This window comes from Nannospalax galili, unplaced genomic scaffold (genome assembly GCF_000622305.1).
Source record: "Nannospalax galili isolate Female #2095 unplaced genomic scaffold, S.galili_v1.0 scaffold278, whole genome shotgun sequence".
Lineage (NCBI taxonomy): Eukaryota > Metazoa > Chordata > Mammalia > Rodentia > Spalacidae > Nannospalax > Nannospalax galili.
In genome coordinates, this window is record NW_008347536.1 from 14,980,930 (window position 1) to 15,007,522 (window position 26,593).

At 46.4% G+C, this 26,593-nt stretch overlaps 2 protein-coding genes across 6 annotated transcripts in view; one reads left to right on the forward strand and one right to left on the reverse strand.

Annotated features, from left to right (window-relative positions):
- Positions 1-13,933, forward strand: part of Xrra1 (X-ray radiation resistance associated 1) — a 76,938-nt gene extending 63,005 nt beyond the window's left edge. For all 5 annotated transcript variants that reach the window (XM_008844254.3, XM_029568889.1, XM_029568888.1 and 2 more), the window contains 7 exons: positions 6,537-6,630; positions 7,309-7,424; positions 9,724-10,068; positions 11,714-11,912; positions 12,421-12,536; positions 12,711-12,816; positions 13,113-13,933. In XM_008844254.3, the coding sequence (XP_008842476.1) occupies positions 6,537-6,630; positions 7,309-7,424; positions 9,724-10,068; positions 11,714-11,912; positions 12,421-12,536; positions 12,711-12,816; positions 13,113-13,378 (1,242 nt within the window). In that variant the 3' untranslated portion in view covers positions 13,379-13,933. The remainder of the gene's footprint in view (positions 1-6,536; positions 6,631-7,308; positions 7,425-9,723; positions 10,069-11,713; positions 11,913-12,420; positions 12,537-12,710; positions 12,817-13,112) is intronic.
- Positions 13,934-19,531: 5,598 nt separating this feature from the next.
- Rnf169 (ring finger protein 169) overlaps positions 19,532-26,593 on the reverse strand; it is a 77,634-nt gene continuing 70,572 nt past the window's right edge. The window contains 2 exon segments of the mRNA XM_029568856.1: positions 19,532-23,411; positions 24,030-24,129. Of these exon segments, the coding sequence (XP_029424716.1) occupies positions 22,233-23,411; positions 24,030-24,129 (1,279 nt within the window). The 3' untranslated portion in view covers positions 19,532-22,232.

Consider the following 26,593-nt stretch of genomic DNA (forward strand, 5'->3'; position numbering starts at 1 on the left):
GAGGAGATGAGGACGCTCTGGCCTGAAGTCAGGCCTTTCCTTGCCTACATTATAGCCATGGGTCCTCTTCTCAGGGCAGGGAAGGTATTATTAGGTACTTACCTGGTGTCAGCTTGTGTACGAGGCATTGGGTATATATACAGGTATGGAAAGAAAGACTTGAGGGCTTGGGATGTAGCTTGGTTGGTGGAGCTTGCCTTGCACATATGGGACTCTGAGTTTGTTACCCAGCATGGCATAAAACAGGTATGGTGGTCCATGTGTCTATGATCCCAGCACTTGGGAGATAGTGGCAGGAGAATCAAAATATCAGTCATCCTTGGCTGCATCGTGAGTTTGGGGCTAGCCCTGGCTTAGAGACCCTGTCTAAAATAAAAAAGCAGAGTTGGGACTGGAGAGATGACACAATGGTTAAGAGCACTGGCTGCTCTTGCAGAGGACCCAGGTTCAGTTCCCAGTATCCACATGGTGGCTAACAGCCGCCCTTAACGCCACTTCCAGGAGGATCTGATGCCCTCCTCTGGCCTCAGGGATTGCATGAACAGGTGTACTTACATACATGCAGGCAAAATGCTCATATAGATAAAAATAAATAATTTTAAAAAGAGAAGACTTGGCTTCCTGCCCTTCTGGAGCTTGTCAGCTTTAGAGAAGACTGACACTGGAGAAATTCACAGCACTGCGAAGTAAGTCTGTGATGTGTGGTCTGACTTAATATTTGACCAAGGAAAAGTGGTGTTTAAGCTAAGATTCAAATCAATGAATTTAGTCAAGTAAGTGTGTATGGGAAGGGGTTGTAACAGCAGATTAAAAACTCCATGGGAGCCGGGCGTGGTGGCACACACCTTTAATCCCAGCACTTGGGAGGCAGAGGCAGGCGAATCTTTGTGAGTTCAAGGCCAGCCTGGTCTACATAGTGAGTTCCAGGACAGCTGGGGCTACAGGGAGACCCTGTCTCAAAAAGACCAAAAAAAAAAACCAACCAAAACAAAACAAAAAACCTCCATGGGACAGGCATCAGATGTTCTTCCTATGTCCAGTATCTATGATTTGATTTTCTATATAGCCTTAGTTATTTATGTTTTGGTATTGGAGAGCAAACCCACGGTCTCATGCATGCTAAGCATGTGTTCTACTGAGCCATATCCTCAATTTCTGTGCTTTTCATTCAGTTAAGGTATTTTGTTGTTGTTGTTTTTCCTGTGATTTTTGTCTGACCAGTGGGCTGTTTAGAAGTAAGTTGTTTTAATTTCCTATGCGCACACAAAAAGAGCAGGAAAAAATCCACTCATGGCTGTGATTTTATTTTTTCCTTCATTTAGTTCTGTCATCTTTGCTTCAGGTATTTGAAGTCTGTTAGCAGGACAACCACTTTTAGAACATATAAAGTGCATCCCTTTCAGAGCACAGCAGGTTGGTCCTTACCAGGCTGCCAGGCTGTTTCCTGCTGTTCCCATCCTCAGCTTCCCACCTTCCCTGTGCACCTGCATCTCAGCTTCATCTCCACTCACATTCCTGCCCCACAATAGACTGCTGTTGCTTGTTCCTTGGGCTTTCTAGCCTGAGGTAGGGACCTGAGGTGAGCTCCAGCTCTGGTCTTGGGCAGCCCTGGGCCCCACACCTCCACGATGGCCCTTCTCAGTGGCCCTTCCCCTCCCACTCCTATGGGAGCAGAAAACATCTGCTGTACAGGACCCAGAGTAGCAGTGACATTTCTCCCTCTCCCAGATGCCATGCCAGGGCTGGAGGTGGGGGGGGGTGTGCTTTTCTTCTTTGGCAACAGAGGGTGTCTGTTCCCCAGGGAGAAGGCCTGGGAGACCACTGCTGCTTCCACAAGGATAACTGCTGACCTCCAGGCCCATGCTGGAGGAGCCCATGCTGTGATATACCAGGCCACACCACACCATGCAGAAGCTTTCTGCAGTACCCCGTGCATGTAGCCATACCTCTCTGGAGTCCCAATGCCTTGCTCTAGGCCACATTTGTCCTTTACCAATCCATTTAAAAATTAGCTGATTTCTTCTTAAAGGAATATGATGCCCTAGCTCCTGCCATAGGTGAGCCAGAGTGATCCTCTCCTTGGAGATGCCTTGCCTTCCTTAGGGTTCTGCCCATGGGACTACCCTGAGACCCTGAGACAGTAGCTCTCTCCTGGCTTCAGGAAAGATTGTGACTGTTGATTGTTAAACTTTTTCCTTTCTTTCTTTCTTTCTTTCTTTCTTTCTTTCTTTCTTTCTTTCTTTCTTTCTTCTTTCTTTTCTTTCCTTCTTTCTTTCCTTCTTTCTTTTTTCTGGTCTTTTTATGAGTATGAGTGTATTGGCTACATGTATCTAAGTGCATCCATGTCGTGCAGTGCCTGCAGAGGTCAGAAGAGGGCGTCAGAGCCCCTGGAACTGGAGTTGTTGGCATCTGTCTTGGCGCTGGGAATTGAACCTGGATCCTCTGCAAGAGCAGTCAGTGCTCTTAACTGCCGAGCCACCTCTCCAGCCCTGTTGGGCTTTTTCTTGCTGTTACGGTTGGAGCAGTGCTCTTTCTGTTTTCTGCATCTTCACATGAGTTTTTGAATGTCATTTTTCTTTATAACAGTTAACTACCTTTTGGTCAGCTACAAGTTATATACTACCAGAATACATTTTGTTTGAGTGCTAGAGTTTTTTTTGTTTTTGTTTTTTACCTATATCTGTATCCTTGGCATATAGATTATTATCTGATATGTGACAGGAGCTCAGTAAGTCTGTTTCATGAATGATGTTTTTATCATGCCAAGGAACACAGCTACATGTGTTAACATTAGTGTTTGATTTATCAGAGACACAAACTTTTAAACCAATTCTGCTTTCAACCAGAACTTCTAATCTAGAATATTCACTTAGAAATGTGTCAAAAGCAAGATAGTGGGGCTGGAGAGATGGGTCCATGATTGAGAACATTGGCTGCTCTTGAAGAAGACCTGGGTTCAGTTCATAGCACATACATGGCAGCTAACAGCTGTCTGTAACTCCAGTTCCAGGGAATCTGACTCCCTTTTCTGGCATCTATGGCTACTGCATGCACATGGTACACTTATGTACATGCAGGCAAAACACTTGTACACATAAAATGAAAATAAAATATAACAAAAACCAAAACAGTCACTTTTACTTAATTTTTTAAACCAATATTTATTTAGCTTGTAGATTTAACTGACTGTTATATTGTCTTTAACCTAAGGAGATTGGACAGAAATCTAAAATTATCACTAGAACCTGACTGTGTCCTCAGGGGTGTTGAACATACCTCATTGGGAATAGGTTAGCCAGATTTGGCTTTCCATATCAACCAGAACCCCAAGTCCATGGCTTTTAGCTAGGCCTTCATATCACAGGACACAGGATACACATGCCTGGGGAATCAGTCAACTTCCTCCCTATTTTAATTATAAACGGATCTTGCATCTTGACCAAAATCAAGTTTCTATCTCTCATCCGTAGTGATTGTCTCTTAGTACCTGATTTTCCCACAGAGGGTTTGTGCCCTCTTGGGCCACCATTACACACACCACAGGCACCTCTGGGGATGCCTCCTTAATCCTTCTCTAGAGCATAAGTTAATAAACATTTTTTGTATTTTTTTTTCAGTATTGCTGATTAAACCTTGAGCCTCATGCATGCTAGGCAAGTGTTCTACCACTGAGCCACATCCCCAAGCCCAGTAAACTTTTAAAAACACAAGTCCAGATGATATTTCACTCTGTTATAGCTACTCAGCTCTGCTTCTGTAGCACAAAAGGCACTGTGAAAACAAAAGAAAGTTTCTGTTGAAAACTAAATAGATGGCTGGATTTGTCAGCTCCTGATCTTGATACAACCAACCTATATACTAAGAATGTTTTTTACACTTTCAAGGTGATTGAAAAAATTAAATCAAGGATATTTCACCAGGCGTGGTGGCACATGCTTTTAATCCCAGCACATGGGAAGCAGAGGCAGGCAGATCTTTGTGAGTTCAAGGCCAGCCTGGTCTACATAGTGAGTTCTAGGACAGCTGGGGCTGGGGCTACTGGGAGACAGAATCTGTCTCAAAAAGAAAAAAAAAAAGGACATTTCATGACATCTTAAAATGATAGGAAATTCAGATTTCAGAGTTCATAAATAAAAGTTTATTGTAAAAGATATACTCTGCCTGCCTGACGACAAATTGTCCAGGGCTGCATTGACGCTGTAACAGCACGACTGAGCTCAAAAAGAAAAAAAAAAGGACATTTCATGACATCTTAAAATGATAGGAAATTCAGATTTCAGAGTTCATAAATAAAAGTTTATTGTAAAAGATATACTCTGCCTGCCTGACGACAAATTGTCCAGGGCTGCATTGACGCTGTAACAGCACGACTGAGTCATTGGACAGAGACTCTTTGTGTCCCAACACTGTTAAAGCTGGCTCTGAACAAGAAGGCTTACCATCCTGTGGTCTAGAAGAGCAAGTACTAGGCTCCCCCAGGGGCTCTCCTCATTCCTTCTCTCACCCTGCATCCTTTCCCTAGGGATTACCTCTGATACCCATTGGCCCATGAACAGTGACCCCCAAATTTGTAACTTTCACGCAGACCTCTCCTGTGTTGCAGGCCAATGTGTCCAACTGCCTACTTGACATCTCTACTTGGAAATCTTGAAGTCTCTTCCAGCACTCATGTCCAAAGTGACTTGCTGATCATCTTCAAGTTCTGTGTTCTTCCCTTGTCCCCGTTTCCTGAGAGTCCCATCATCCTCTCAGTTACTCAGAACCTGGAGGCCATCCTTGACACGTACTTTCCTTCTCCATATCTAAGTCATCACGAGGTCATGCCCAATTCAGGTCCTTGTGTTTCTAAACTCAGTCTGATGGCTTCCCCAGGACCTGAATCGTTAGCGTTAGTCTGGCTCCTACTTACATCTCCAGCCTCATTTCCCATCAGACACCCATCTTTTCTGTTTGATTCACACTGTCCTTTACATTCCGCTAAGAGTCATGGGGAATCCCTCTTTCTGCATTAGAGTAATAGCTGGTACAGCAAGCAGTGGCATCTCAACCACTGACCACATTCAAAGTTTGTTTCTTGCTCTTACAAGATCCGGTGGATACTCCAGGCAACCTTCCACATGGTCATTCAGAGACCCAGGGCCCCTCAGGCTATAATCCTGTTGTCCTCATTAGGAATAATGAGAACCTTACTGGGTCCTGAGCATTGGGTAGATGGCTGAGTAAGGAAGGAGATGAAGGAAGTACAGGATATGCAGGTCTTCCTGTGCTTCAGAAAGGAGCATTGATCACTTCTACCCACATAGCACTGGCTAGACCACAGTCACATCACCACAGCATCAGCCTAGAAGCTAGGAGGTATCATCTGGCTGTGTGTTGGGGGTAGAGGAAATGGTTTAGGTTAATACAGAATTATCTCTGCCATACCTCCTCCAGATCTCAAGGACACCTGCTCTTAGTTCTCCTATTAAGTCACATCCCCAGGACTTGATGTACCTCTTCTGTGGTATTTACCATGTTGTAGATCTATTTTCTCTAGGTATTTCTGTGTGTCTGGTGCTTGTTTCTCACTGGTGTTCCTGAGGGAAGGCATTGTATCTGTTTTGCTGACTCATAGCATAGTGCCTGGCACATGGTAGTTATTCATGTTAACTGAGTGGGTGACAGTGAATGAGACAACAGCTGCCTCACTGCAGTCCAGTAAGACTCCAGTGGCTAAACTGAAGTGTCTGCCCTCTCCCTTCCAGCTGTGCACCTCTGTGCCTTCTCTGGCCCTGCATCCAGCCCTATCTCTTCAGTGTGTCCAGAGGTCTGAGAGGCCACTGTTCCACTCCTGGCTCCTCATATATCAATGGTTCTGATTCTGCTACCCTGCTAATAGATGCCTCCCCAACAAGGTCCCCACACATTTCAGCTACTCTACCCAACAATGATTATTATGCAATTTTGGCCCTTCAGAGTCTGGCTTAGCCAATAGGCTACCACTTAGAAGCTAGCTACACAGGCTCACAGTAGCCCTGGCCCCAGCCAGCCATGAGGCATCCCTTACCAGGGCTCATCTTATCCCATGGACAAATGGGTTCCTGCCCTCTGATTTCCCTCACTTCCTACATCAGTACCTAGGACTAGTCTCAGAAAAGAAGTCCTCAGGAGTGCTGCTGACAAACTGCTTGGGCGTGCACAGATTTGCCTTGAAAAAGACAAATCAAATTCAGAGTCAAAGTCAGTTCCCTGCCAATCTTCCAGGCTCTCTGTGAGGCAGATGCTCCCGACATTTGTTCTGATTATTTTATCAGCCAATTCTTAACTCTCAAAGATGAAGCAATGGTGATAGAATCTGTAGACAGGAGGGCAAGATGTTCTGGGCCTGAGCAGGTGGTAGTGATGATGCAGAGACAAGGCGCTGGCTACACTGAGTCACTGCCATGTCTGTTCCACAGCCTCATGCCCTTGCTAGGCGGCATCTAGCTCTGCTATGTGATGTGCCTGAGTGGAGTGAGGGGTGCACCAACTTAACACCTCCCCTGTACTTGTTCCAGATTGCAAAGGAAGATGCTGTTCTACCAGCAGCTCTTTTCCCCTCTCTCTGTGAGCTCATCTTCCACAACAACCCTCTGGTGGTCCACACACGAGGTATGGGGTTACGGGTCTATCTCCTAACCTGGTGCCCAAGGAGCAGCCCTGGCACCCTCATGCTTGCCTCTTGCTGGGGTGGGGAGAGCTCATGGTACCCTGAGGGATGGAGAGCACAGCCAGTTGCTGAGCATTTGTTCTGCACCTGCTCATCCAGATAGCAGCCAGGGCAGGCAGGCAGCATTCTCCCCACGGACTTCGGTGGAAACTGAAGCTCACAGAGGTTCATGATCTGTCCAAGGTCACTCAGCCAGAGAGTTCAGAATACTGAATCCTCTAGATCTTACATGAGCTCTTTAAGCTATACCCTGATTTGCAGAACAGGTTTGTGTGGCCTCATGCCCATTTCCCATCTGGGGTAGGCCCAGCTGCAGGGCTGCCCCTGCCTCAGCAGTCTGTGAGCTGAGTCCTCTGTCTTCAGTCCATGATCTAGCAGCTGGAGGTGCATTGGTGTCCTGGGCCTTTTGTGACAAGCTTTGCTTCACTCTGATTCCTTAGACTCAGTGTATCACTTTTCTTGCTTATGGACTAGGAATAACATGGTACCTATTTCCTAGGACTTTTAAGAGAATTACAGTCACATTAATACAGGCAAAACAATTTGAACAGTGCTTGGCATATAGAAAGCCCATGGAAATATTAGCTAACAGTCATCTTATTTTTCCATCCTGGCACTAGGGATCCCTCCACTGCTAAAGAGCTTCCTCCAGGAGCATCTGGGGATCCATTTAATTCGAAAGAAACCAGTAAAAGCTAAGCATCATATTTTGATGCCTCGGAAGGAATCCCGGAAGGTAAGTCTTCCAATAGGACCTGTCCCCAGGGGAAGTGGAATCTGTTTTAACATGTGCACTAACATGGGCAAGAGAGAGGCTCTCCCCAACAACACCTGGAACCTCTCCATTGGGTACAGTACTTTCTCCTTTCCTTACTCTGTTAAATACAGATAGAAGCAGGGGAGGATGGCACAGAGGGGCCCCACAAGAGGAGGGGAGAGCCTTGGCGGTCCCTAATTTTACAGAGAAACTAAAGCCCAGAGGGGTGAAGAGAAATCATTCTTGAAGTTAGAAGACCCAGGATAGGCCTGGTTCTGTCACTTTCTGTAGCTGCCTGACCTTGGCAAGAGTTTTGATCTCTGAGCTTTAGGTCTCTCAGCAGAGCCCTGCAGAGCTGCAGAAAGGACTGGATGAAAGGAGACAGGAAGATACCTGACAGACCCCAAGCCCTTGCCAGCACAGGTTCTCAAGTTTAGTCGCTGCAGTGCCAGGGCCTCCTAGTACAGGCGAGGTGCTTTTTCTCATTGACTCTGGGGTTCTTAGACTTGCCTTTAAGGGGGGCATAACCTAGTATTACCCTCCTGATGTGAGTAAATTTCAAACATCTCTGTAAAAACTCCTGTCTCCTGACTTAGACATTGCTGGTGAGCCCCAAAGGTAGATACTGACATCTCTTGCCATCTGCTCTGTGGCTGCTTCTGTCCAACCAAGCTCTTCTTAAGCTTAGCCCAGCTCTTGTCAGGCTCTCACAGGAGCAGAGCAAGGGTTTTAAAGTCAGAAATAGAAATCCCTAAATTTCCATCATTTTCCCCATCTGTTCCTTTTCTGAAGGTCTACCACAGCCCTGTCCATCCTCCATCTAGGGATGGGGCAGAATCCGAGGGAGCTGGATACTGGTACAGACCTGTCCCTTTACAGAGCACCATGGCTGGTACTCCATGGAGCACTCACACCTCTGCTGTCCCTCAATCCTCATGGCAGATGAGGCTCAGAAAGGCACAGTAGCCTACCAGATGGAATTAGTGTTGGGGTTCAGGGGCCTCCTCACCCCTCCTCCCATCCAGAGTTCTGAGTAATGAAGACATGAATAAACACGAGTACCAACTGCCAGTTGAGAAGCAAAGCAGAGCTGTGTTGATCTAGGCAAGCACCCACTCCTTGACTCAAGAGCATGGCTTAGACCTGAGGCCTCCTGGGGATAGCAGTGCTCTCAACCACTGGGCCATCTCTCCAGCCCTGTGGCGTACATCTTGAAAAAGACTCACACCCTTTAGGCTTTGATTCAAAACACAGACTTTATCCCCTTTCCTTTTCGAAAAGGAAAGATCTTCGTAAAATGAAATTTATTTTATAATGGAGTCATCCTTCTTACTCCCTAGGTGTTGGGTCCAATACAGGAAAGGCAGGAGGGCTCAGCCCTGTTCACAAGGAGGAAGTGGAGGGATCCTGTGACAAAGAACAGGAACACTCCAACACATAAAAGGGAGGGGGAAGAACTCCATGGCTGAGGGGAACTGAGCATGTGCAGCCCCTGGCAAGGAGATGTGGAATGGTGACAGGCATTGCCAGTTAAGGGGACCAAGTAGTTCCACAGGACAGATCATCCTTGCTCCTGAGCCCCAAGAGACACTTTCCTTTTGGAGCTTTCTATAAGGTACACACGTGGGCCCTGAAGGTGCTGTTCCTTCCAGGAAATGCAGGGCTATACCTTACTGCCTCCAAGGAGTCCCTGAGGAAAGTAAGTGACATTCTGATAAACCTGATCTGAAAGAGCAATGCCTCAGAGAGCAGAATGAGGGTCAGGGATGCAGCCCAGGCCCACAGCCCAGGCCTCTCGTCAGATGGTCCAAGCTTTGCCATTGCATCAGACTGTGATATCTTGGACAAGTCATTTTAAGCTCTCTGCATTCCAGTTTTTAATTTATAAAACAAAGCTAAGTATTCCTTAGGTAATTTTTGAATTTTCTTTACTTATATGTGTGTGCATGCACATGTATGCCAGAGAACCCATGAAGAGATGAGAGGACAACCTGTGGGAGTCAGTTCTGTCCTTCCGCCATGTGGGTCCTGGGAATCAAACTCTCGTTATCAGACTTGGTAGCAAGTACTTTTACCTGCTGAACTATCTTGCTGGCCTCTCCCTTGGGTAATTTTGAGGTGTAAATAAAAGCTATGTCTTGTGTAGGGTACATTGTTTGTTTGGCCTCACACCTCTCCTGAGTGCTCCCACCAATATACAAGCTTCCCAAGGCTGGTTAAGCCCGGGATAGGCTCCAGACTACAGAACAAAACCAACTCAGATTTTCTCCCATAACAGGTGAAAACTCACATCCCCAAGGTCAGGAAGAAATTTCTGATGCCCCATCACCTGAGCATGACCACAGATGAGCCTCCCCCAAGGGAGATGCCAGAGCCAGAGCCAGGGGCTGAGGAGCTGACCCCTGCTGAAAGCACCTCTCATGAGGCACTGTTGAACACGGAGGGCCCAGAAGGCCCTACCCCATCTCACCAGACCTTCATGCCAGTGCCTCCCATCTGCACTGACTCCACGGTGCACAGTGAGGAGACCACATCCTGTCCAAGTGACATAGCTGGCATCTTCAGCCCAGAGCACCCATCAGATGAAGATATCAAGAGCGTGGAGTCCATCTTCCTGACCCAGGTGCCCGTCCCCAGCTGCCTCCACCCCTTCTGCAGTGCCCACAGACTCCTGCAGAGCCTGGGCTGACTGCACTGCAGTCGACAGCTGGGAGCAAGTCCAGAGCAGGTCGGGAGATCAGAAGACAGTGCAGCTTTCAGATCCCTCCTGATCAGAGGTTATGCCCGTCCCCAGCTGCCTCCACCCCTTCTGCAGTGCCCACAGACTCCTGCAGAGCCTGGGCTGACTGCACTGCAGTCGACAGCTGGGAGCAAGTCCAGAGCAGGTCGGGAGATCAGAAGACAGTGCAGCTTTCAGATCCCTCCTGATCAGAGGTTATGCAGGATACTCATGGTCCTGTGACATGGACAGCATCTCAGGTCTGGCTGGGGTATGGTGTAGACCAGTTTTCAGAGAGGCTTGTCATTGCTTCTGGCTCTCTGCTAAAGGTCACTGAACTTCATGCTTACAGTCTATTGGGAAAGCTAGGTAGGAGCAGTAGTTCTAATATCTACTGGGCCTGAGGGAAACCAGGACTGGAGCCTGGAGGAAAGTTGGGGGCGGGGTGCCTGTCCCAAACCAGGAGGGTTTCTCAGGCTGGGTAGAAGTTAACGTGTAAGTATGGGTAGGAAGGGCATTCTGGGCAGAGGAGACAGCATAAAATGGGGCACGGGGAGGAATTAAAATGGAAGGTGTTGGAACCATGAATATCCGGTAAGTACAGCAGAAGGCTGGTGTGGAGAGAGGGAAATAAAGGCTGAGCATCCCTAATGTGAATGTCTCAAATCCCAGATACTCCAAATTCTGAAATTTCACAAGCCAATATGACCACAAGTGGAATATTTCATATCATGAAACTTTGTTTCATGCATAAAATTATGTAAGATACATAAGATTACCTTCAGGCTATGTGTATGCTATATATACATATATATGTGTATATATATACATATATATCACAATTAAATTTTGTGTATAGACTTGGGTCCCATGCCAAGGTATCTTATCATGTAAATATTCTAAAACATAAAACATTCCTGGTCCCACACATTTCAGATAAGGGTGGTTCAACCTGTATATTTATGACTGGAGGAATAGGCAGGGTTCCCTGGAACTTCCCTAGATGAAATAGTTTCCTGTCTCATATGAAAACCATTTGAGTAGACTAAAATGTTCCTGGCTGACCATCAGAGCAAGGATAAGGAAAATATAGAAGGAAACAGGCTTGGCTTGACACTGAAAGGCCCTCACCCACTGGGCCCTGCTCATCACACTGGTTGCCCATCTCTTCACGTTACTCTCCAAGCTCGCATGGTTCTTTCCTGACTGCACCTTGTGCATGCTGTTCCTTGGCTGCTGCTGCCAGCCATCTTTTGTCAAGGCTTGCAGTCCAGCCCTCTTTCCATATTGCCTGGGGACAGCTCTCCTGGCTCCTCAAGTCTTGGCTCAGCCTGAGGAATCACTTCCTGCAAAGCTTCCTGGCTAGGTTAGGGCTCTGAGCCTGCCCAAACCCACCTTGCCTCCTTCTGTTAGGGCATTCAAAAGGTGTTTGATCCATAGACGCTGTCCCACCTGCCCCCTACCTTAGTGGGACCCAGCACTGCGGGCAGTGAAGAGCCCACTTTAGGACGTGGCAGGGAGTGAGTGAATGCCTTTTTTTCTGGCACAGGTGAATGAGCTGCCACCCTCCACTATCCACACGGAAGAGTTAGAGGTGAAGGAGAAGAACCAAAGGAGGCCTCTGACAGTACCCAGAGAGGCAAAGAGGACTCCAAGGAAGCAGCCATCAGCCGCCACTGCCAGCAAGTACCAGGGCTATGAGGAGCTGCTCACAACCAAGCCTGATCCCACTTTTGTGGAGCCAAAGGGTATGTGAGGACTGGGGTCCTCCCCTCAACCCAGGCCAAGGCTGGTTCTGTCCTCCATGGGAATGTCTGTCAAAGGCCTCTTGGGGCATGGCAGGCTCCCTGTCCTTCATAAGCCACTGCAGCTGTGGCTGGTGGGAAAAGTTGATGAACAAACAAATTTAGTTTCCAGAGCTCTTGCCAGCCAAATATAAATCCCAGGTAGAGCATCCCAGCTCCCTATCTGGTTTGGCACAGTGGAGACAGTGTTCCTCCTGAGCCCTTATCCTTCATTTTGGTCTGATGGATCAACATTATCTGTTTCCAAAGGATCTGGCTTCCAGCAGGCTTTCTGGGAACTTAAGGGCCCACCTTGAGGCCAAAATTATTCCCACATTAGGCTCTGGGTCCACCGGTACATGCTCCCTTGACCTTCTGGAGGTGGATCTGATTAGGGAGCTCTGGGGACAGCTTTCTTCCAGGGGCCCTGGAGTCCTTTCACCCAGCTGCTTCCCTCAACCTTTTCCCCCAGGCATCCAGAAGAATACACACGCCTTGCATCACATGCTGAAGCAGCCTCTCCTCTACCGCTCCTCCAAGCCCAGGCTGGACACGTTCCAAAAACCCTATGTCCCCAAGGAGAAGTGGGTAAGCACCTAGTACTCTGTAGGAGTGAACTCTGAGGACTCCCCAAGTACAGACCTGACTTATCACCTTGGGACCCCCCTGAGGACTGTTTCCCTGTGCTCCAAGTGCTCCTTGCCTGTTGGTGTCACTGCATGAGGTGACAAATCTGGCATCGCACCCTTTGTCTTCTGCCAGACCCGGAGGATTCCCGTTCCACCCCCAAGGAAGACGCGAGCGCAGCTTCTGGATGACATCCTTATTAGCATGCGGGACGCTCGGAATGTTACTGAGGCCCCTCTGGGTATGGCACCCCTCTCCCACTGGGCTGGTGTCTGGTGGGGAAAGGTCCGGGGGAAGCGGGGAGGGCTGGTTGAAAGCGGGAAGGCGGGAGAGAAGCCGGAAGCTTGAGCACATCCTCAGTGTGCCCTGGGGAGAAGCAGAGAAGTGCCCAAGTCACCGGGCACCTTAGGGACCTGAATTAAATCGTGACTTCGCACCGTCGGGCTGGACTTCCTGAACCCACCAGCCCACTTTCTGGATCTCTGTACTTTGGGCTGGGGAACACTGGCGAGCCTCTCTGTCCCCTCGTCCCTGCAGGGGCAGTGCTGCGCAGGCGCACGGAGCAGGGCCTGGTGAACCAGAAGCAGTACCTGGAGGCCAAGCGGCTGCTCAAGGAGTTCCGTGCGCGCTACCGGCAGCTGGTGCACAGCACCCTGAGGACCGTGTTCTGGGTCGGTCCGCCGCCGCCGCCAAGGCCGCCCACCCGCCGCGCGCTGAGCGGCGGCCGGCCCAAGTTGGGCCGCTTCCTCGAGTTCATGGACGAGTTCTGCCAGGATCCCAACGCCAGCGACTCAAAAGAGTAGAGCTGTGCACCCGTTGGCCGCCCTCGCTGAGGGCTCTGCGTCCTTGACCTTGACCAGCACTGGACAGCAGGGACTTAAGCTCCACCCGCTCAGCGGTTAGCGTGGGGAGGTCAGCAGGACCTTCCCTCGCCAGGCCGGGCCGGGTCGGGCCGGACCTGGTGACTGGCCCAGTAGCAATAAAGAGTGGTGCGCAGAGCAATCCAGTGGGTACCAGGCATTATTTCTTGGAAGCTGGGCAAGGGCCACAGTGGTCCGTGCATCCTTAGAGAGCTGTGAGAAACTACTGGAGTCACAGAGCTGTGCTAGGACAGAAGCGAGGGTGAGGGGCCAGGGAAGCAGCACAGAAGCCTCAGAGGCAGGGAGCAAAACCAAGGACCAGAGGTCACAGAGGTGTGGTGTTTCCTGTGAGGCTGCTATTCTCACTTTGACGGTGGAGAAGATGAAGTGTTCCCTTTAAGGTGGCCTGGGTCATAGATGGGACTGGCAGAAGGGCAGGCTTAGTTTTCCAGTCCTTCAATCCGGGACACAAACTGAAGGCAACTGAAGGCAAGAGTGCAGACCTGCTGGACTGTGGCTGTGTGGTCAACTGGGTTCACAGTAAGTACATACCAGGACCATCTGGCATTACTGAATTATTGTGTGCCCAGAAGGCAGCATCTGCTACAGAAGGGTCTGGAGAAGTCCACTTGGGCTGTGTTGGGTGAGACCTGGTCACCTGGGCACACAACTCTTGCTCCTATGGCTCCTCTCCTGAGGATGGCTACTTCAGATGTGGGCAGCACACCTGCAGTCCTGAGTCCAGGAAGTAGTGGTATAAGGCTTCTAGATCCTCAGCAAACCAGACTCCCATGAACCAAATTGCAACTGTGGGTATGATTGAACTCAACTTCACAGATTCATGTTTATATTGAACTGTGATCATACTGACATGCATATACATTCACCATCAACACACAGGTTACAGGTGATGAGGATACAACAGCCCATTCAGACACCTGTACGGAGATGCAGGTAATGCACTGTGACCCGCTGCAGCAGTCACATTCAGGATGGTACTGGATTTGTCAGCTTGGGTTTTCTGGGGTCCTAAGCCACACATCTTCCTCTATTAGGAGAATTGACACCAACAGTCACACTGTCAACCTCACCAGGTTTCAATTCTGCCCTGGACTGCTCCCTTCAGCCAGATAGGTGCTCTCAAGCCTGACCATCTCCCACCCCTACATCCCTGTTCCAACCTAGCTTTTTTCAACCTCCCCAGGAACTAACTCCCTAAAGGCAGACCCTTCCTTTGTTGGGTAGTCCTAATGGTTGCACTACACTGGAACTGTGCAGTCCCAGCTCTTTTTGCACCCTCATACCAACCCTTCATCACTGTGAGAACATCACAAATACTGGGCCCAAATCCTCTGAGCTGAATAAGCTGGTTGTCTCTCCTAAGTTATTGATCATTCTGAATTCCTGACCTGCTTGGCCTCCCATCTCAGAAGCTATTTGTTGAGAGCAGAGTTCAAGTACAGGCCCCCTTTCCCTTACATATAACATGTCAATAATTGAACCCCAAGATAGAAGCCACCATGCAGGACCCTGATTCTACTAGTCTAGGAAGACTTGGTAAGATCATGTGGCCACTCGTTTTGTTTCTTGATACAGGGTCTCATGTAGCCCAGGCTGGCCTCAAACTCATTGTGTTGTCAAGGATGACCTTGACGTCCTGATCCTTCTGCCTCCACCCCAGTACTGGGACTACAGATCCTTTCCGCTTCAGCTTAGGGTATCCTTCAGGCCCCTCAAGCTGTTTTCTGCAGGCACCCAAGATGCTAGTGAGCACACTGGAAGTCAGGGAGACCACCAGAGAACGAACTGATGCAGCAGCAGATTGTGCTTCACATCCCCTATTAACCCAGTACTCCATCCTACAGTGGATGTACTGGGAAGGCAGTCTGGTCCCCAGCTCACCCAGTTCCAGTCCAGACAGCAATGGATACCACACTGGTAGCCAAGGCCAGTGGCTTAGGCAGGCCACAGTGACAGAACGCAACCAGCAGCTTTGGAATCAGAGGGTCCAGCACCTAGACTGAACTATCAGGGCCAGAGTTCCTATCTCTAAATGAGAACCACACCATCCAGCGCACCTGTAAGGGAATTAATGAGTGGTGTGTAGAGCACTCTACAGAGTCCTGTAGGGACCAAGACAAGCACTGTTCTCAGGTCTTCCACTGGCTGCACACTCTAACTTGCCTCCTTTGAAGGTATTTGGGTTACATGACTTCAAAGATCCCCCACATGCTGGCTTACTATGCATGACCTGAACTCATAATGGTCTTCCAGATTAGTATTCTAAGTTTAAAAGGAACAGATGTGGAGCTGGATAGATGACTCAGTGGTTAAGAGCACTGGCTCACCTTAAGAGAACCCAGGCTCAATTCCTAGCACTCACATGGTGGCTAACAACCATCTGTAACTCAAGTTACCCTCTTCTGGCCTCCACAGGCATCGCACACATAAGTATGTGGAAGCAAAACATTCATACACATAAAAAAATTTAAAAAACATTTAATTTGTTCTCTGTTCAATGAAAAATGAATGACAAAGGTATTTTTATGAATTTTTGAATGATGCTTCCAAAACATTTTTAAAACTCAGATTTCTGAGTGCAGCCATAAAGTACTCGCACTCACCGCTGTCTTCATGGAGGTGTAGAATGGTCATATGCGAGAGTAACGAAATTAGATCAGAGATAACCTCCATCATAACTTACATCAAAAGATGTAACTGTCCACAGTGAGGAGCCCATCCTAGCTCCTTCCTAATCACTCTGAATACCAAAGCAAGGCATTCTAATGTAGGTACCTCCTAGTGCAGGCCAGCATCCAAGTGAGCACCTGGTTTAATCTTAGCCCACACTTGTCTAATAAGGCTCTCCAGAGATGACACTGATTAGAAACTGAACATTGACTTCATGAGTCTACTGCATTTTCAGGGTGGGCCCTCCTCAAGCAGGCAAACATTACATTGGAGAATGCACTTTGGTATTGTTTGAATAATGTCTCATCCCACTTAGTTCCACACCATTGCACTGTGGTAAAACCATCCTTGACAGGGCATACCTTGTCCTACCTGTGTCAAAAGGCACTGTGAGTGAGAGGGAACAGCTAGCAGAGGCAGTCCACTAGGTCTGCCAGCTACCAGAGGCAGTCCCCTTCTCCAATGTTAAACAGCAGGTTGAATAAATAAATGACAACCACCAGAAGACAAGGAACTGCAGCAGGCCGATGAAGACCATAGACAACTCATTTTCTATTTCTAAGCGAGAAGGTCTGGCCCTTAGGACAACTATATATTTGTAGAGTTAAGAGTAAACAGCGCAAAAAGGAAAAAAGAAAAAAAATTCTGTTAGTGGGCATTTAAACTAGTCACCTTCCACGGTATGTTTTTTTTTGCTTTGCTGGGGGCTTAGGGTTGTGATGTCATGTTTGATGCAAACTCTGAAGGAGAGGCCTCACTGCACTGGAAGCACACATAGTTGAGGGGAGTGGTAACCACCCAGGGAGAATCTGAGTGCTGCTATACTAATCTGGAACCAGGCAGAAGCTAGACTCAAGCTTGTGCAACTAGACAGTCGAAGAATGCATTGTCTGTGCCCCATACTCAAGGACAGGGAAGATGAGCAAGCCTGGCTTTACATGGCTTTGTCTAACTCTTAGACACAAGAAAAGAGAGGGTGCCTGCTCAGATCCTAAAGTTGCTTCTCACAGATTATAAGTTTCCACTTACCAGCAACATTAAGGAAGCACAAAAGAGAGTATGTTTTCCCCCCTTAGGGAGAAAAGAAATACTGATAATACAACAGCCTGCACCTTAGGTCTTGGCACTCTCCATCCAGTTTGACTAAACTGGTAACCCCTGCACATCTCCAAGTCTCTCCTACAGAATAATCTTCAGAACACTACAGTTGCTAACAATCATGGAAAGATGCATTTCTGGATCATCTTCCAAAGAAAACTGCAGCAACAGACTCTTCCTCAAAGTCTACTCCTCAATCCTACCAGCTTACCTCTTCATTCAGCCACAAGAGCTCATACCCAGCTCCATTCACTCTAAAGGCTGGACCAGAAGACTATTCTTTGGTGGATGAGGAAAGGGCTAAGAAAGGTTTAAGCTCCTAAGGAGTTTGAATTTGAAAGGAAAAATAGCAAGGCCTAGCTGGTTTTTATAACTCTTGGTAATCAAAATGACAATTGCCCAACCAAAATATATCCCCAAAATTCCACTCAATCCTCACATTGTGGGCATTTCCCCCACTATATACCCTACATACTATAGGTGTGTTCAGGAGACAAAGATGCATCTTTTAAAAAAAATTATTGATTTATGTGTATGAGTGTATTGCCTGCATGTGTATTACGTGCACCCATGTCATGCAATGCCCGAGGAGGACAGAAGAGGATGTTGGATCCCCTGGAACTGGAGTTACAGAGTTAACTGGAGTTAGTGGCCATGTGAGTGCTGGGATTTGAACCTGGGTCTTCTGCAAGAACAGTCAGTGTTCTTAACTGCTGAGCCCTCTCTCAAGCCCCTAAAGATGCATCTTAGCTGAAACAAAAGTCATTTAAAATTCTCCTTTGCTTGGGTATTGTGCACCCCCATATTGTACAACTTTCATGATTACTTAGGCCCTAGAAAACTATAGTGTGAAACAGAACAATGGTCCAGGAATAACAGAACCATACCAGTGAGCACTTGAGAAGCACTGATGAGGCCACCTGTAGCCCCAGCTGTCCTGGATTCACTGTAGAGACCAGGCTGGCCTCAAACTCAGAGGTCTGCCTGTTTCTGCCTCCAGAGTGCTGGGATTAAAGGCGTGCGCCACCATGCCGGCTGATGAGGCCTTTTTCAAAAAAGACAATAGAGGACATGAAGGGGGCAGGGTGGTATGGTGGGGGTGGAGTGGGGGATGGAGGTCTATGGTCAAAATACATTGTATGAAATTCCCAAATCAACAAAAATACTTTTTATAAAGAGGACGATGGCTCGTCATCTTAAAAGGAGAGGGGTGGAGGGTTAGGCCACCGTAACATTCCACAATTCCAATTCAGCCTTCAGTTTTTCTTTCCATCCTCTCCTGCTGGCTCTCCACTTCATTGAAAAGTCAGGCAGAGGGAGAGAAAGCCCTGGTTGCTGCCAGTTCTGGTGAGAGGTCAGGTTGGGAAGGCATTAGGTTGCTCAGGTGAGGAGTGGGTGGTGGTATCAGAGATCCAACCTGCCTCATTTCTTAGGGCTTGAGCTAAATGCTGCTCCCAAAGAGGGGTTATTTTTCTATCATCATTGGTAGAATTACTTAGGAAATGGAAAGAACAATGTTAATCAAATTCATAAATACTAATGGGTTATAGAAAATGTTCCAAGGAGCCTGCTGAGTGCTGGATATCCTAAACAGGACTGTAGTAGTGCAGTTATAGAAGAAATGGCCTTTCGAAGATTATCAACACACTCTGCAACCAATGCACATCCATACACATTCCATGGACACTGAGCCCCTCAGGAACAGGGACTATCTTATCTTTGTATCTCCAAGATCCAGCACAGGGGTGGCATAAGTTTATCAAGGAAGTCCCTATGGAATGAACAGAAAAGATGAAGAGACCCTTTGGTCATCAGCTTCCCATTTCAGTCAGTTGCTAGTTCATATTCAGAAAGCAATTAAACAGCTTTAATCTTTGAGGGGCATTTTACCCTTTAACAAAAACAAACAAAAAAAACCCTGAAGACATTTATGACAAAAAAATTAAGTTTTTTAAAAAAATGAATGAAGTCAGTTAGGAAAGGATTCCCAGTCAAGCTTCACCCAAATACCTTTTAAAAGCAGAAACTAAGGCGCAGAGGCCAGGGGCTGGCTGGAGAAACCCTTGATCTGACGCCAACCTATCAGGCCCAGATGACTTCTTCCAACAGATAAAATCAGTGGGTCATGAACATGTCCCCAGAATCTCCCTTCCTGGAGAAGGGCTGTGAGCCCCTCTGAGAGAGGGCACCATGTCTCTTGGACTTCCCATCAATCAATGACTCACCTCCCCTCCTTTCCCAGAATGTATGTACACAAGGAACACAGCAAAATGTGGGCAGTTTGTACAGTGAACAGGACTGCAGTGATTTGTGAGATATGTTTATTTTGTGAAATAATATCTTTCATTCTAGCTCATTGATCTTTCTAACCATTCTGTTTTCCTTGTTTTTTCTTACTCTTTAGGGAATGCATGTCAACCATTGTAGTTGTGATGAACTTCACAGTCAAGCAACAAGAGATGGAAATTTTTCAGACACAGTGTTCAGGTTTTAGTTACTAAGTATGGGAACATCTTAGCACACAGATAATACTTCAGTGGTCTTTCCTTCTTCAAAGCTAAGGAGATTAAGTTTCTTCCCTCCTTAACTAAACTGCTTGCCTATATTGCAAGGACTACTGTAACAGGAAGTATGGAAAACAACAGTCTATACCATCCTGGGTCTCACAGGAGGTGCACAGGGACAGTCCATAATCTGGATGTAGTGTTTGGAATATTTGTTTAACAGGAAATTCTCTGCACCTGAAACCTAAACTTGTTGCTATTGTTACAGACATTCTTAAAATTAAAGTATTAACTTGGGGGGGTATTTAAAATATATATCTTTCATCTATTAAAAATATTTTATCTTTTTACCAAAATCAAAAATTAATTCCAACTGAAAGTATTTTTCAAATTACTGAAGATATAGAAAAAGGAGGCAAGTGGAAAAATAAGTGTCTTTGCTACTACCAACAAGAGTGGCCTTCGAATAATGTTTACTAAGATCAGAGAGGAAATACATGAAATGGCAGAACTGTGAAGTTTTCTCTAAGAGCATTTCCTGCCCCTGGTAGACCAGGGCTGACTCTGCTGTCTGGGGCACTAACATGCCTTCTAGTAGTGGCCCTTAGACTTAGAGGTGGTAAATGGCCTAGGACCTAGAACTGAGGGGTATGAATATAAATGAGACTGATATATGCTTTTAAAACATACATCTGCATATAGCCTCACACAGAATGTCTAATACACTCAGGTACCCATGCTGGTCCCCACCAGAGCAGCTATAAAAGAGACACCACATATCTTAGTGATGGCTGCAATAATACATCCAACATCTCTGGACACCTCCCTGGGAACGGCTAACTATGAGCTGCAGAGAAAGTGGCTCTGGCTACTTCAAGGGGCACCTTATTTAGTACTCCATACCCTCCTCTCCTTCCCAGAGAATTCAAACAGTTTTGGCTAATTCCCCAATTGAAATTCTGTACTGTAATTCCAAAGAATTGAAGATCTGCCCTGAGAAAACAGTGCTATAGGTACCCTTGATCAGCTTAGGAGTCTGTATCTCTATTTCTAGGCTTTGAAGACAGTTTCAGAAACATTTTGACCAAAGGCAACTAACTCCACTAGCAAAGCTATGCAGTAACCTGCTTGGGCCATTCAAGGGCAACAGCATACGATGATACACAAGCTCTGGAAGGTTTGGGGAAATGCCAGTCACGTGACTATAGGAACAGCTCATACAAACACAGGGAATGCCAGCCCATCTGAGATTCCCTAAAATCATACCATAACCCCTATTCTCCATGAGCCCAGAAGGGCAGAAGCACCAAGCACCACCAGGGATGCAAAAGACACATGGTGTCAGCTGCTAAGAAAAATAAACCCCAAAGGTCCATGGGACTCAATTTACCAGCTGCATCCAGCTAGATACCTTGTTTCCACAGTATGGAGTTTCAACACTGCCCTCTGCCTGACTTTGGGATGAGTTTTTCAGGATTTTATATCAACATTGCAGATAGCCATTGCTATGTGGAATGTAGGAATGAAACCCCACAGTTGATGATGGCTACAGGCTGGAACCCCTAGGAAAACAGAGGCCTACAAATGGAGGAGGGGAGAATTACTGCAGTCAGAAGCTTATACATCTCATCAATTTTAACTGCTTCTAGGTGGTGTTTGGGCTATCAGTGCTCAATGCCTAGCCAGTTCCCCTAGGTAGCCCTGGTGTGCCCATGGGTGTAGTTTATTGGGGAACCCCGAGTGTAAAAAATCCATGGGATTTGTTGCCAGGAAACCCAGGGGTCGGACTGGATTATACCACTTGGCAGCTGAGAGAGCATGAGCATCTGTAGTTCAGTTCCATCATCTAGAACAGGCTAAGACCACTTATGAGTGAGGTCTCTCAGAAAGACCAAGCTAAACAACGTCTTGACTATGCTCTGTCCACCAAATGGCACAGCCAAATGTCATAGTTTAAACAGAGAATGCAAATTCACTTGTGGAAGCACATATTCTCAACTGATAGAGAAATGCAGAGTTACTGGTGGCAAGGGGGAAGAGAAAGAGGATATGATTATTATCTCGGCTCTTCCAAAGTATACAATGCTTGTCTTTGAAAAGGAAGGAATTAATTTATATCTGCAAGGCTGATTTAAAACCCTCCTGTTAAAAGAGGTCAGGAGGTCTCACCAGTGTCAGAAGGCATCCCCTCTTTTTCTACCGTCTCAAACTCTGGCCATTATGCTAATGAGACCACTGCCAATTTTGCTCCAAGTGGGTGCTGCCAAATTTGGACCCAGAAGGCAGTTTGCTCAAGGGGTAAAGAGTGCTTCTGGCCTGGGTCAGAGAGAACCAGAGATGCAGAACCCTTGGATTTTGACTACCAAGGCCCTGAAACCAATCAGAGCCATATTTAGACAGTGTTTTGCCATTGACAGAAACCCAAAGTGAGAACATTCAACTCTTTTGGATAAATGATTGAGGTCAAAGACCTCTTAAAAACAGGCAACACTGTACATTAAGTGCTACTTGGCCCCAGCCAGGCTGCTGGACCGTAGGAGATACTGATCCACGCTCCCTTTACGACGGCTTACAGTTCGCCTCTCGTTGTCAAACATGCGCTGCAACTGCAGAGCCAGCTGTCGGTCCTCTTCTTCTTGCTGCAACTTCTGCTCCATCTCCCGCAGTACTGGTACTGGGTCTTTGGGGGCCAGACCCATCTCACTGCTGGTCTGTCGCCGTTTCTTAAGAGAACCATTCTGTTCCAAGTGCTTGGTCTTACAGCGTCTTTTCCGGCCCCGCCGCAAGGAAGGAACTGGCTCCTCACCTAGGCTGTCTACCAGGACACCATTAGCCAGATCAAAATGATTCAGTGTCTTCAGCTGTTTCTTTGTTTTGAGGACCCCACCCAAGACATTGTTTTGGGGTAGCACTGAATTAACCCCTGAGATTTTCATGGCTGTGCTTATGCAAGTTTTGTCTGGGATTGACCCTAGCTCCTCAAACTGCTCTCTTTCCAAAGAAGTCTCATTGGCTGCTCCTTTGAGTTCTGAGGAATGGCAGGTTTCCAGTGGGACCTCACGGCTCCTTTTTCTAGTGCCATCCTGTTCTACTTTTGTTTGGTTAATAGAAGGGAAATACTCCAGGGCAATGGAGGTGGGTCCAGCACACTCTGAGATCACCTGTCCCCTGGTTGGCCTTATATTTAAAGCAAGAAGTGGCTTATCCTTGCTAGAATGGATGACTTCAGAGCTTGGTAAGTCTTCCCCTGCTTCAGGGACCAGGGAGGTGAGAGTGGCTTTTGAAAGGGTCTTTTTGATCTGCCGCTCCTGAAAGATCTGCTCCCATTTCTTAAGGATTCGTGGACTGGCCTCATAAGAAGTCTGCTTCTGCAGGCTTCTGGTCAGGTTGCGAGGTGTTGACTTGATGATGAGCGGACTCAGCACTCGGCCATCGGGGAGCCTCTTGGGAGGGGTACACGGTGAACAGACAATGGGCTTGAAATGGTTCAGTTCTTCAGAGATGCTGTCATTGCTCTCAGGGCTGATAGAGCGCTCTGGCTTATGCAGAGAAGCCAAGGATGAGAGGGAGCTGAAGGGCAGGCGCTTTTCTACGGTTAAGTCAGGGGCCGAAAGGCAGCGGTTGTTGTGAGTGGCTAAGAGGACACCAATAATGGGGGTGGAGCCAGGAGTTATAGTTGTGACCTGAAAGAAATTTAAGACATAATAAATAAATAATAAATAAATAAATAAATGTACATATGTTTTTCTTTTTTAAATTAAACATAAAAAAAAAATTATGTGTATGTGCTAGTGCCTGCAGAGGCCAAAAGAAGGCACGGGATCCCTTGAAGCTAGAATTATGGGTGGCAACTGCCTGATGTAGGTCCTGTCCTTTGCAAGAGCACCAAGTGTGCTTAAGCACTGAGCCAGCCTCTCATACATGTATGTTTTCCTATATAAGTCCTTTAGATGGTGGAGGGGTAGGGAAGAAGGAAAAAGGGAGGGTAGTGTGGGTCTACAAAATAGGAGAAAAACCCTATCCTAAAACACATACTGGAGCAGAAATTCCTACACACTTGGAACAGCTAACAACATTAAAATAAAACCGAAGAGGGAAAAAACTCATTTAGCTTTATAAAGGTTTGTCTACTCGCTTAATAACCCCCATCCGGCTACTGATTTAAACCCGTTTCCTTCACATCTGTATGTAGAATTCTCCAACATAACTAATAGAATCTGCCTGGAACCCATTCTGTCCTATGCAAAGAAGCAGGGGTGGGGGTGGATCAAGAGCCCCAGCAGCCCAAGGCCGACGTGTACCTTGACTTTGTTCGGTGGAGCTGTTCTGAGTCTACTCTTCACTCTGTCCTGAGCTGTGTCACTGCAGCTCTGACTCCTCTGTACTTTGGTGTTTAGCTTCCTAAAAAAAAATAATAGCCAAAATTAGTCCATACATGAGTTTAGGAAAAAAAAAAAAATCACAATCTTTTAGGCATTCTAAGCTACTCACCAAGAAAATCCCTTAGGCAGCTACAATAGAAAATGAGCTAATTTATTAACAAAATTATTTTCTAAGAACAAACTCTGCCAAAAGAGAAAGTGCTCAGAGAGGACATGTGGTTCAAGCTTTTGCTCCCAGAACCTACCAAAATGAAGCAACACCAACGGCGGTTTTGTCCACGCTTAGAGATGGAGGGAACTTTACCTACCTTAAGAGGGGGATGTTGCACAAAATTACCTCACAAAACCATTTTATTAGACCCAAACCCCTCCTAAATCAGCCATGAACCAAAAACAGAGACACTTAGAAAGATGCACCACAGTGCACTGGATTTCTACGTAGGGCGTCAAAATTAAATGCAGTCTCTTGCTTAATCCATTACATTCGAGTCTCCAAAAACCTAAATCCCAATAACTCAAGAGTCTTTAAGAACACATTTTTATCTTATGCATTATGATTTTACCAATACATTCCACAGTACCTATATCGTATACTGTGATCTACTATACTACAGTATGATACATGTTGTAAGGGAATAGTCGTTATGCAGCCAAATTTCCTTAAGTGTTTTCTTCTGAGTTTTACACTTAAGATTGTTACATTTGAGTCTCTAATTCACCCTAACTAAATTTTGTGTGTGGTACTGGGGAGGGGGATCTAACTTATCAGTTGTCCCAGTATCTTACTTGATTTTTACTATAGAATCCCGGGAGACAATAGTCACCTACCCCACTACAACTAATTTCTTATTCACCTTTGTTTCCTGTTCCCAAACTTCGCTCAATATATGTCCCAACAAGTACTTACTGTACTTATATAATTATATGCCAGACGCTGATGGGCACTATCCAGGACACTGAGAACACAGACATAAGAATGATACACAGTTTAGGTCTTCAGGGAATCAGAGACCAAGAGGGCAGACAAACAATGTAATAATGCAGTGTAAGAGCGTGCGCATGCACATGCACACGCACTCACACATACCACACACACACGCATGGACAAAAAGCAAAATGTCATAAAAAGTGGGATATTGCCAACTGATAGAATAAGAAGGCTGGAAAAGCCATTCTACAGCATGTGCATTTTGCTGGATGAATAAGTATTTGCCATAAGTCAAGACAGAGACATAGCTATGTAGATGATTCCAAACAGATAATTTCCTCAATTGACTCTACTTAGCTTTGGAAAGGAATGCATCCTATATACTCTACTGTGGCAAAAGATTTTAATATCAGATTAGCCCTGAGAAAGGAAAGGGATGGAGCGGGAGGGGAGAGGGAGGGAGGGAGGGAGGGAGGACAAGGCCCTCATAATTCTCTTCACCCTGTATCTGCAGTGAAAGTCCATCTACCCACTCAGGATGGCTTCTATTCTAGCACCTGTGTTGTTCCATTTGAAAGCCTCCCATCCTGTCTCAGGCTACATAGTGTAACTAGGTGAAAGTGTTGACTATGTACTACTTGAGTGCACTTTAACAAGAAAATTCAGCATTTAACCCAAATGAGGTGAGTGTCTCCCACAATCTTGTAGGAGATATATTTGGAGCAGCAGAAAATTTCAGTATCACCCTATAAATCAGCTCCTTAGAAGCAAGCTGGATTGGTACTGCATTTAGAGAAGTATTATAATTCATTTGCATCCCTAGAAGCTACACAAACTGTCAGTTATGTAAGCCACCCAAAATGGTGTGTAAATAGTGTACACTTTGGCCAGGGCTACAGAGTGGAGAGAGGAAGCATTGTTATTTCAAATAGATAACTTTTAGAGAGACAAATAGATAAGAGCAAAAGACTTTCTGACCAATGTAAAGGCCTTTGTAACTTTCAGTAGAGCAGTTCTCTGAGATATTGTGCTTGATGCCATAGGAGGTAGTGAAGCTGAGGTTGGCACCTAAATGATAGATTCCAAAATCCCATACGTAGGAATTAGCAATGTAATTTTTTATATTTTAAAAATATGTTTTTACTTGAAATGGCTTTCATTTGAGAATTTCATACAGGCATATATGCATATAAGGTATTTTGATCAAATCCATGCCCACTCCCTCGTTTCCAACTCCTCCCAAATCTCCCCATCACTTTTTTCTGATAACTTCATGTACTCTTTCTTCTTTTTTTTTATTGGGCTTTTTGCTACTCTAACATTCCCCCCTCTGAGGAAGTAACCCTAAAATCTTTTAAGGATTAGATAAGAGCTCCCAAATACTTTTGACATTTTTGACCTTTGGAACAGAGTATGTTGCTAAGAGGCCCAAGGTAATTTTGACTTTTAGCCAAGAAACTGGCTACTTTTCTTTGGAGTCTTTTTATACTAACTGCCTAACCACTTCCTACCTCCTAGTCTTATCACACCATCCTCTGAAGGGGTTACCCAAATT